The sequence below is a fragment of the Trematomus bernacchii genome, unplaced genomic scaffold, assembly GCF_902827165.1.
Source record: "Trematomus bernacchii unplaced genomic scaffold, fTreBer1.1, whole genome shotgun sequence".
NCBI classification, from domain to species: Eukaryota; Metazoa; Chordata; class Actinopteri; order Perciformes; family Nototheniidae; genus Trematomus; species Trematomus bernacchii.
Window position 1 is genome coordinate 8,127,513 of NW_022987705.1, and position 11,939 is coordinate 8,139,451.

An 11,939-nucleotide genomic window follows, 5' to 3' on the forward strand; every position below is an offset into this window, starting at 1 on the left:
CGAGCAATGACTCAATCAATAAGTGCTATCGAGCTGCAAAGATGTATCATTAGTCGATTCATTATCAACTATTTAATACATCTGTAAACTTCCTTATGATTGACATTGGCTTTTTAAATGTGAACTTTGGGGTTTCTTCATACACTATGACAGAAAAATGTATTCTGAAAACATTGAGGAGGTAATGTTGGGGTTTGGGAAAAACATCTGACATTTTATGGCCAAATAACTAATTGAAAACAATGAATGGACTTTTGAAATTGAAGATAATCAGTTTCAGCCCTAAAGTATTAAAATAATTGGGTAAACAACAAAAGCAGCGATGGAGAATAAACAATGGAAGACATATCGGTAACCTGAGTTTTATTTATTTTTTACTTTATAGTGAATAATGGCAATGTGTTGCTCCTAGTTCTGAGCTGTTCCCCATGCTTGTCCTTTAACTGAGTCTCCCTCTTGTGTTAGTTGTGTCTGATGAATAAAGCGCTGTTCTGTAGGATCAGAACAGTGCGGTAATTGGGGCATTCATAAAGAGATTATGTCTGCCCTGATGGGAATAGAGCTAATTTCAAAACAGAGACTCACTGACTCTCACACTACTTCTGAGAAAAACACACTCATAAACACCCATGTAGTTCCAAACTCTGTGGATTCTGCTGAGGAGTGTAACTGTATCTGCAGCGGTCTACATACTGAGAGTAACAGGAGAGGGACCTCAGAGCAGAACTTCTATACTGGGATGTGTGTGTCCCGGCAGCCAGCAGAGGGAGACTGGAAAAATGGTGTCAATAGGTCAGGGTTTTTTCTCACACAGCGACTCTGAGCACTACAGAGGGAAATCGTACGCACAGGAAGCCTCTGAGCACATGGAGAGAGCGAGAGAGAGAGAGAGTACAAAACAACAAAAAAAACAGACAACGCCTGCTGCCGGTCACAGCACAGAACAATTAGGATCCGCTCATGAACGAACGCTGCTGAAAAGCTCCTCTCTTCACTGTGGGATTGTTTCTGAGGGACAGTTGTCCGACCTGACAGGGCAGAATGTCACGCCGGGACCAGAGGTTTCGGAGAGGAATGAAAGGACGGTAAGAAACACTGTTATCAACTTATGTGATATGTGAGCGAGTAGTTCAACATCTGCGGTACTTCCTCAAACCCCTCTGCTGTCACACAGACACACCAGAAACCTGCTCTTGGATTTTCTGTCTACTTTTACATCATTTATAAATATGTTTAGGAGTAGCTAATGAAACCATAGCAGGCACTGTCAATACTTTGTCATATAAGCAGCCTGCTGTCGTATTCATAACTCAACTGTTTTGTTTTGGTGGATGCCAGTTTGTTTCACCTCCATCAACAAGTACTTTAAAATATCCATACATATCACCATTGATACACCCAAAGAAATTACATCAAAAACAAGTGTTTCCTTTTAAGAACTACTGTTTTTAAAGGAAATCCAGCAGGGCGACAGACGGGAGGAAACCATAACAGGAGAAGACGTCATCAGATTCTTACTGTAACATTTGACCTACCATAACGTCCTGACATCCGAACATGTTTGTGTTGGTGTGTCCACTTTTAGTGACACAAGGACAGATCTCAGAGGGGTTATGAGCGGCTAAAGATAAGAGTAAGATGCAGAACAAGCGAGATGAGGGGAATAATGTCAGTGGGAGGATTGTGCGGAGATGAGGCAGAAGAGAGAGTCACGACCAGATGTTTAGATGGAATAGCAGATGTGAAGCTGGGACCTTCCACGTCCTTTGCCAGCAGCACAGTAGGAAAGACAAAAGGTCAAAAGTAAAACTGCAGCTGTCTTTATTACTTAATTATTTCCACAATAATGAATGAAAAGCAGGTCTAACAGATCACTTAGTGTACTTATTATAGAGAACTGTATCCCCGGCAAGGCAAGGCAAGTTTATTTATATAGCACCTTTCAACACAAGGCAATTCAAAGTGCTTTACAAAAATGGAAGACATTATGAAAATGGCATTTAAAATCAGTCATTAAAAAGAAAAGATAATAAAATAAACATTAAAAGAAAAAATACATGGATAAAAGTTAAAAGTTACAGTGCAGTTTAAGATGTGAATAGTTCAATTAAAAGCAGCGGCAAAAAGAAAAGTCTTCAGCCTGGATTTAAAAGTAGTAAGAGTTGCAGCGGACCTGCAGGTTTCTGGGAGTTTGTTCCAGATATTTGGAGCATAATAACTGAATGCTGCTTCTCCATGTTTAGTTCTGACTCTGGGGACAGAAAGCTGACCAGTCCCTGAAGACCTGAGAGATCTGGATGGTTCATAATTTAGCAGTAGGTCAGACATATATTTTGGGCCTAAACCATTCAAAGCTTTATAAACCAGCAGCAGTATTTTGAAATCTATTCTTTGACACACAGGAAGCCAGTGTAAGGACTTCAGAACAGGAGTGATGTGATCCACTTTCTTAGTGTTAGTGAGGACTCGAGCAGCGGTGTTCTGAATTAGCTGCAGCTTTCTAATAGATTTTTTAGTGAGACCTGTAAAGACACCATTACAGTAGTCGAGTCTACTGAAGATAAAAGCATGGACAAGTTTTTCCAAATCCTGCTGTGACATTAGTCTTTTAATCCTAGATATGTTCTTTAGGTGATAGTAGGCTGATTTAGTAACTGTTTTAATGTGACTGTTGAAACTCAGGTCAGAGTCCATGACTACACCTAGATTTCTGGCTTTATCTGTTGTTTTGAACATTGCAGACTGAAGCTCAGCGCTAACTTTTATACGTTCTGCCTTGGCTCCAAAAACCATTACCTCAGTTTTATCTTTGTTTAATTGGAGAAAGTTCTGACACATCCAGTCATTGATTTGTTCAATGCACTTACTCAGTGTTTGAATTGGAGCATAATCTCCTGGTGAAATTGTTACGTAAATTTGTGTGTCATCCGCATAGCTATGGTAACTTATTTTGTTGTTTTTCATTATCTGAGCCAGTGGTAGCATGTAGATGTTAAAGAGAAGAGGCCCCAAGATGGAGCCTTGAGGTACCCCACACCCCGGCAAACATTGAATTAAAGGTGGGGTAGGTAAGTTTGAGAAACCGGCTCAAGATACACTTTTTGTTATATTCCATGGATAAACATTAACATCCCGATAGCAATGAATATCTTAAGTGCTTTGACTAAAAATCCATGAAAAAATTTCATCTGTGGAAGCCGTAGTACTGTAAAAAGCACGACCAATCATTTTAGCCGGCCCGGCTAAAATAACTGGATGGCCTACCTGCCTGTCAGCCTTCCATCTGTGCACAAACTTATCTCGTGCCCTCAGTATTTTCAAATTCTAGCGCACTCGAGCTGGTTTCTTCAAAATTACCTACCCCACCTTTAAGAACCGCAACTAACAATTTCATTATTGATGGGTCTGATTATTATATTGAGGATTATTCAATTTTTTTACAAAATTTCAGAAAATAGTGAGAAATGTCCATCACTTTCTAAAAGTCCAGTGTCTTTAAATGTCTTGTTTTTCAGGGGTTCTGAGTAGTTAGTAGGGCTGTAACTAACTTATGTGACTTGTTATTTAATCTTAAGATTATTCTTTCAATAGATAAATTGTTAAGTCTATGAAGCGTACAAAAAGATAATTATTTCCAGAGCCAAACCTGACTATCTGAAATGTCTTGTTTGTCCACAAGTCACAGATATTCAGTTTCAAGTGGTAGGAAAAAAACATAAAATAAACATTTAATAAGCTGGAATCTGAGAATTGGATATATTTTTTGTTGAAAGATAACTCAAACTGGTTCATCGATTGTTAAAATAGTTGGCAATTAATTCAATATTTGAAAACGTATCGTTCAATCGACAGCTCTAAGTGTGAATGTTGTCAATAACTGTCTTATGTTGGAGGAAACTAACTATTTCATTGTTAATACAAAAGCCACCTTTTCATTAGGGTTAGGGTTAGGGTTAGACCAGCCTGGCATTTACAGTTGAAGTTAGGAGAGAGGAAACATGGATCTGTACTCTGACCAGGAAGTCACCTCCCACTGCAGCTGTAGTGTTGAAGAAATAAGGAAGCAGGTTTTTGTAGTAAATAGGTACTATTCTGCATTCAGTTGAGGCCGGAATGACATTGAAAGTTGTTTTGCTGATTTAACAAAAGAACCAAAAGTGAGCATGCTGCACTGCATTTAGAGAACTAAAGCTTTTTAAACTGTTGCAATGTTTTTGCTTTGTTATGCTCTCTTTTGCAATATACGAGTGGGTGTGCTGATGGGGAAAACACATTAAGTTTAGACATGTGACTGATCAGCAACCCTACATGAGTAGTCCTTTTGTAAGAAGCAAATTTAGTTTGGCATTTGACTAAATACTCTGTCACAGTGACATCAGCAGTTCACAATGAAAAGACATGGTTTCAACACCATCCCTGTGGTGAAGAGAACTCTATTTCCTCCAGGCCAGTGCTGAGAAACACCAGCAGCTTGATGTCCCATGCAAATTACTTTGCTCGAACACACCTCTGAAGTATCCATCATCTTACTCTCCATTTTCTCTTGTTTCGCCCTTCTTCTCTGTCTATTCCCTGCTCCCATGTTTCTCTAGGTGTTGTGAATGTGGCTGCATCTTGTCTCACTGGTACTATGAGAACGAGGGACAGCTCTACTGCAAGAAGCACTACTGGGCCCGCTATGGAGAGCACTGCCACGGCTGCAGAGACACCATCGCAACAGGACTCATCATGGTAACATTATAATCCCTGAAAATAGGAAGAAAATCTGCGTAACCTGAATTTATACCTAGAATTAGGGCCTTACTTATTATAAATTCATTATAAAAGCCATGAATTTACTTTGAGTTGTTTCCATTAGGCTTGACTTTTACTATAATACAATTACATAGTTCTCCTATAGGTCAATTATACCCCAATTTGAGGGTGCTTACTAACAATTTATTATATTATTCACAACATCGCATTTAAAAACCCTGCTTACTTGTTTCAAATCATTTTGTAACAAATTGATTGATAGTTGGTGAGCTAGTTTAAAAATAGCTGCTTTATTGATCATTCAAAGCCTCCATTTGGTACAGAGAAGTGGCCAGACAAATACCAAAATCTGTACATGTGTATTGTTGACAGACAGAAATATGGCAATAAATGTGCAGGATCAAATGTCCCAACATACAGAGTCTCAGCATGCTACACCGACTGTTCATATATTCAAAGCCTTCCTGTCTCTTGGTTTGTTCCTGGAATGAAAGTAAATGTTTTTTTTCTTTCAACACTCAAACAAGAGGATATCCTCTGAAAACATCCTGACACTACAATGCCTTGATGTAGGAATGCACAGAGAACTCTTAAAATCTCACTCCATCAAACATCATCTTGCAAAAATCAATATTATGCCCATTATGTCTCTGCTTTGTATTTTACCAATACCTCCCTGTATAAACAGGTGGCTGGAGAGCAGAAGTACCACCCTGAATGCTTCACATGTATAAGCTGTGAAATGTTCATTGGAGATGGAGACACCTACACACTCGTCGAACGCACAAAACTCTACTGGTAAGTTTGAAGTTAACAGGAAAGAAATCATGCAATGAACTAGATTTGCTGCATGTGGAGAGTAAGCCAGAACAAATTTCTGAAACTAAATATATTTTTCTTGTTCATACATATATAGATGTATGATTCTGGTGAGTGTCCTTAGTTTACCTCTTGATTTGTTTGTTCTGCAGTGGCCATTGCTTCTGTCCAGGTGAAGTATCCGCTGCGAGGTCAGCCTCTTCCCTCACCAAACGTCCACACACGGTGGCGCTGGTGTCTCTCCCTCCCCATGCAGGACGAGGCCTGTCTGTAGCCACTGACCTCAGCCAGGAGAAAGGCCCTCTTGTCACCGTGACAGGGTGAGTCTAAGACATGACAAAGAGTGACATTTAATTAGCGCTGAAATACAACTAAACCTAAAGATTGATCTAAAATCCCAAATGTTCTGTCTTATCCCATTTAGCTTGCAACAATTTCCTCACTGTAATTCTCCCCCAGGTTAGACTCCTCCACCCTCAGCCCTGAGCTGCTGTCCTCCATCCACATGGGGGACCGGGTTCTGGAGGTAAACGGCATCCCCGTCCTCAACATTTCCCCAGACGAGGTAGGCCTCAAACCTCACACATATTCAGCAATAATGTCATCACTAAATGAGAAGTAATTACACTATGGGTTAGAAGTCTTGCGTATTTCTCAAGTCAAGATCTTTTATTGCTGTCATCATTATTATTATTATTAAGCTGTTTTTACTGTGGAATTTATAAGATTATTTATACACATTTCTATTCTATGTTTTATTGAATCTTTATGAGTTTTCGTTCAGTGTCCTTTGACATTATACTCTCTTAGGTGAAAGAGAAGCCTTCCAATACCATGTTATGTTATCTTTCAAAATGATGCAAAATAAATAATGTTTGAGTAGTAGAAGTAGATACACTCCTTGGCATCTGCAAGAAAACAATAAAAAGACTACTATGTCCACAAAGGTCACCCCCATATGCTTGCCTCCAGATAAACTGTGTGATCCAGGACACAAACAGACCGCTGCAGCTGACCATTGAACACAACCCACAGTCTCCTGATGACCCTACTCTCTCAAACGATCCCCCGGACAACATCAGCTGTCCTGAACCGTGTGTCTGTGAAAAACTTTCTTCAACCCATAAACTCCCAAGTCTAGAGGAAGAGCCGAGTCCAGGGGGGGAGACAGATGAACCAATCAGGGTGAGCCTCTCACCGCCTCAGCACCAAGGAATGAGATCTAGACACATTCTGTAAGTCATGTATTTCATCTTTTCTTAAGTCATTGTTCATTCATTTATATTTTCTTTGACTGAGTCTCTATTTTCTTTCTCAGGCGCAGCTGTAGTATAGATAAGTGTCCTCTGTCCCCTGGAGGTCTGTCACTTTTATCTCATAGAAGAGAAATGGTTCGCTCCGAGTCTCTTCGTGCGGACCCTGGAGATCGGACTCATCGCATCTTCCGACCTTCAGACCTCATCCATGGAGAAGTGCTTGGCAAGGGCTTCTTTGGACAGGCTGTCAAGGTACAACTTTTTCCCTTCACATGGTCTCTTTCATAAAATATAGATGACTTTCTCATACCATTTGTAAAAACTGACACCAAGTACTTTTAATCAGCTTTCTGAATAACCTCTTGCTGTCAAGGTAACACATCAGGAGACAGGGGAGGTGATGGTGATGAAAGAGTTGATACGGTTTGATGAGGAGACGCAGAAGACTTTCTTGAAGGAAGTAAGTGTTCATCAAAGCAGGGAGTCAACACCATTAACAGATTCAAATGTAATCAGCCCATTGGAGGCGTTATCAGACTCAGATGGTTCAGGTTATTTGTATTAGTATCCGTAGGTAGATTTAGTTTGGAGATAAAGATGGGGCCTGCTACACCGATTAGCAGGCTCAGAAGGCTGCTGTGATTATCTATTTAAAAGGTTGATGACTGATACAAGTACCAAGACTCCACCTCCTCTAGTCACATCAGTAATTGTGACAGCAGCAAAGGAGGAAATAGTATTAAGACTGAGTTTGTAGAGGTAGACCGGTGGTATTTGGGTCAAACAATGGACACTAAATAATACGACTTTTTGTGTCCCCTGGTAAACAAGAAGTCAAAACATGTATATATGTACGTAACATCGGTAAGCTAGCTAACCAAGTCATAATATTTTCCTAAAGCTAAAACAAGTTGTTCTTTGTTTCAATGTACACAAGCATTAACCACATAAAAGTGAGCCTGTTACTAGCTTCACTTTCCTAATTCTTACCATCTGAGGATTACAATGTTATATCAACTGGCCATTCAATGGGAAATGATAACATTTCAAACGGGCGACCTCACAACGCACTCTCAACTAACCATGAAGATTCCCTGGCATGGTTTAAAATCCATTTTACATCATCAAGAGGGTCAAAAGATCACTCAGAGCTATTTTTCACGTTACTACAAAGTCCTGAAGTATTTGTTTAACCACGTTTCTTCTCAATGTGTTCAGGTGAAGGTGATGCGCTGTATGGACCATCCCAATGTCCTAAAGTTCATTGGACTGTTTTATAAAGACAAACGGATAAACTTTGTCTCTGAATACATCCAGGGAGGAACTCTCAGAGAGACCATCATTAAAATGGTAAGTTAAGAAAAAGCTTAATGTTTCTGTCAAGGTTCACAGACACAGTATGATGGTGAATCTCTTGTTGTTGTAGGACAAAGATTTCCCCTGGAGTGTCAGAGTGGGTTATGCTAAAGACATTGCAGCTGGAATGGTGAGTCCTTCAAGGTTAATATCCCAAATAAATAATTCCCTTATCTAGTACCAACTTTCCTTAATGTATACAACGTTTCTCCTTCTAAGGCTTATCTACACTCCATGAATGTTATTCACCGAGATCTTAACTCACACAACTGCCTGGTCAGAGAGGTAAAAAAGTGGTTCCATCACACACTCATATTCACTTTGTGATGCACACACGTCAAAAACTAGAACGTTCCTAACATTTATTTCTCTATTTCTCGTGGTTTAGAACCAGTCTGTGGTGGTGGCAGACTTTGGACTAGCCAGGCTGGTGAGGGAGGAGAGAAATCAGAGCAAAACCTCTTCTCTGGAAAGGCCTCCTAAGGGAACACTGTCAGATCTCCGCAGGCCTGACCGGAGGAAGCGCTACACCGTGGTGGGAAACCCCTATTGGATGGCCCCTGAGATGATTAGTGGTGAGTGCAAATGGATCCAGGCCATCAGTTCTCTCTTTATCAAGGACCCCCGGGCACCTGAGCCCAAATTGACAGATTGTTCATCTCGAGGAGCCAATAAATGGTGCTAGTTAGAAGTCGATGGAACAAGACAAATATACAATATTATGAATTTCTTCGGAAGCCTGGACTTCATTTTTGAAATTCTGTGTTAGAGGAAGCACTTGAAAAACCTTTTTTATGGCAATGTTTAAATATTTCTGACTATGAGTAATCGATCTTTGGGAATCATGCGAGACCTCACAGCGTTTTGTGTGAAGATTCACATTGGATTTAAATGTTACACTAAATGTTGCTTCCTTTTAACAATATGCTTTTAAATGAATGACAATTTGCCAAGATATATTATTTTCTCATATGCTCTAGTCTACACCACAACGGTTTGACAAAGGTATAAATACTCTATGACTAACCTCAACCTGCCTCTTGATACCAGAAGTGCTGCACTATAATACAATATGCAAAGAAGGAACTAACCCTGTAGGATACCCAATACTATTCTATGGTAAAATAACAAGTCTAATAATAAAACCCTGAAAAGAGAATGGGTCTGTAAAGATTTGGTTTACATTTTGCAATCTTTCCTCTGCACTTCTCAGGAAAAACCTATGATGAACGGGTGGACATCTTTTCCTTTGGTATCATGATATGTGAGGTAAGAACTTCTCAGGAATTCCAAAGATGTGGTGTTGAATCTAAAAGCACACTATCCATTGTGAAGCTAAGGACGTATCTTTCTTTGTTTCTCTCAAGATAATAGGTAGAGTGAACGCTGACCCCGACTACCTTCCCCGGTCAAATGACTTTGGGCTAAATGTGTCCGGCTTCCTGCAGCAGTACCACCCTCCTCAGTGCCCCCCCGCCTTCATGCCGCTGGGTGTACTTTGCTGTGACATGGACGCTGAAAAACGGTATGAACGCACAATTCCAGTAAAACCGCAGATCTAAATTGATAAAGCATTGTATGAATATTCATGTTTGAATATTGCTCAGTAAGATTGAGTAGCCTGCCTCTGTTTTATATTTTGTTTCAAAACACATTTCAGCTATTCAGTACATTTCAGTTTGAGAACAACAGGTAACGGTACTACTTTAAATGTAACAAATAGGCGTTTCATTATAAGAGGAAGTGCTGTGGTGGTTTATGTTGTAAAGAAACTGCAATACAACATCATTTATACAGAACAACGTATTGTTTTGTTTTTACCATTATAGAGCGATTAACTTGCATGATAAACACATCACAAAGGACTGCAATATTATATTTTGGAATTAGTTTAAAGATCAGTAGAAAACTGCACTTTAAAATGTATTGTATCAAAACTAAAGTATGAGCACACATACATTAAACAGACGGCAAATAGTGTTCTTAGTAATGCATTACACAAACTAAACTACTACAGTGCAGAACAGGTTACTAATATGTCATTTGAGGGCCCTTTAGCTTCTCACTACAACTCGTTGTCTTTCAGTCCTTCCTTTTCAAAGCTGGAGGAGTGGCTGGAGAACCTGCTGATGCACCTGGACATCGGGCTGCCTCAGCTCTCTGTGTTAGAGCAGCTCAGCAGAGGCTTCTGGATGAACCACAACCACCAAAACCAAACTCAGAACCAGGATAAATCCCCTGATTCTCATGAACAAACCCAGTGCTCACAGACACAAAGACACAGCCCTGACGCCAAGTTACATTCAGACAATGCAAATAACCACACAGAGCCTAATCAACTCACCGAGAGCCAAAATCAAAATAGCACACCTGAGAGACATTCGGATGAAGAGCATGACAACGATGAGATGAGACCAGAGGATAACCACTCCTGTTTGAGCAGACAATGTAAGGATCAATCACAAGAGAAGAGCAAGACGTGTTGCAGGTCGACGAGCGTAGACTCAGGCGAAAATGGGTCTAAATCCTCTGAACGGAATAACCCCTTAGGACAACCAGAAGTCCAGGAGGAGCCCTCACAACAGCTGCAGGTCAACACTTCGCTAGGACGCTCTAACAGGCAGAGAAGGACATGCAGAGTGCTGTGGGACAGATCTGAAGAGGACAGCTCTTTTCTCTGACTGCTTTTTTTGATGGCCAAGACGAAGCACAGTTTTCAGTTATTAAATAGTTATACAGAGAACCTGTAGAGGCATAACATTGCAAGTATATGTGATATTTTACATTAAAAGCAAAACAGATGTGTATGTTGCTTCATGAGAACTGCTAGTGCATGACTCATTTTGCTCTGTAAACCATGTGATTTCAACCACAGCCCCACAATACAGGCTTTCGTTCATATTTCAGAGTTACATTTTAACTCAAAAGCAGTATATTGTCCGAAATGTTTTGCAAGCACATGATCGAAAAAGATTTCTCTCTGGTAGACAAACTACATAATGGCGACAGTTTCTTAGATAGCCTACCTCAAACATAACTTTTGCATTGTTGTGCTAGAAATGTCTCTTTTCTTAATCACATGGTTCCTACAGCTTAAGGCAATTAAGAATTTGAAAGGCACTCAGAACAAAATTCATGACCAACTTTAAAATAACCAAAACAAGCTGATGAGAGATGTGTGATTGGTGTTTGGTCCTTGTGTTAAGACACCACATTATCTGTTTTCAGTGTATGTGAGATGCATTGGGAAGATTATTTATAAATAGATCAGAGATTTTAACTCGAAATGTCTAAAATATATATTTATAGTATCCTACTTACATTGGCTTTTCAAAGATTGATTTAAGATTAATTTAATTCCTTTTCAAAAGTGTTTAAGGAGGACCCTCTTGTGTATTTTCTGTTTAAACGTTTTACACTTTGTCTGAAATACTGAGCTGCTATGTTATATGTGTATATTTCTCTATTAAATTACAGTTGTGCTTTTATAAAAGCACAACTGTAATTTAATAAAGAGAAATATACTGATGTGAACGACCTTGGTAAAATGTTAAACAAAAACATCTGTAAACATGACAAAGGGCTAATCGAGGACTAACGGCAACTAGCCGACCGTTACTTTTCAAAAATAAACTCAGCATTCAAGTGAACAGTTGAAAAGTTAATAAATAAGAGCTAGCTGAAAAGTTAACATGGACAACATGGACAACCACGCTGAGGTGAAGTTTTTTTACGATTTATCCGAAGGTTCTT

The 11,939-nt window shown here is 39.6% G+C and overlaps 1 protein-coding gene and 1 long non-coding RNA gene across 2 annotated transcripts; one reads left to right on the forward strand and one right to left on the reverse strand.

The window, feature by feature from the left end:
• The first annotated feature begins 887 nt into the window (after positions 1-887).
• Positions 888-11,836, forward strand: LOC117490251 (LIM domain kinase 1-like). The gene is made up of 15 exons (XM_034139896.1): positions 888-1,085; positions 4,593-4,731; positions 5,444-5,553; positions 5,727-5,894; positions 6,034-6,139; positions 6,547-6,809; positions 6,893-7,082; positions 7,204-7,290; positions 8,049-8,180; positions 8,257-8,316; positions 8,406-8,471; positions 8,575-8,761; positions 9,400-9,455; positions 9,554-9,711; positions 10,273-11,836. Exons 1-15 carry the CDS (start codon positions 1,042-1,044, stop codon positions 10,865-10,867), a joined length of 2,361 nt encoding a protein of 786 aa, XP_033995787.1. The 5' UTR covers positions 888-1,041; the 3' UTR covers positions 10,868-11,836.
• Positions 5,033-5,798, reverse strand: LOC117490254. Its single transcript, XR_004556666.1, has 2 exons — positions 5,704-5,798; positions 5,033-5,237 (listed from the first exon to the last, which is right to left on the reverse strand). It is a non-coding gene; the product is annotated as an uncharacterized LOC117490254 (long non-coding RNA).
• Positions 11,837-11,939: the final 103 nt, after the last annotated feature.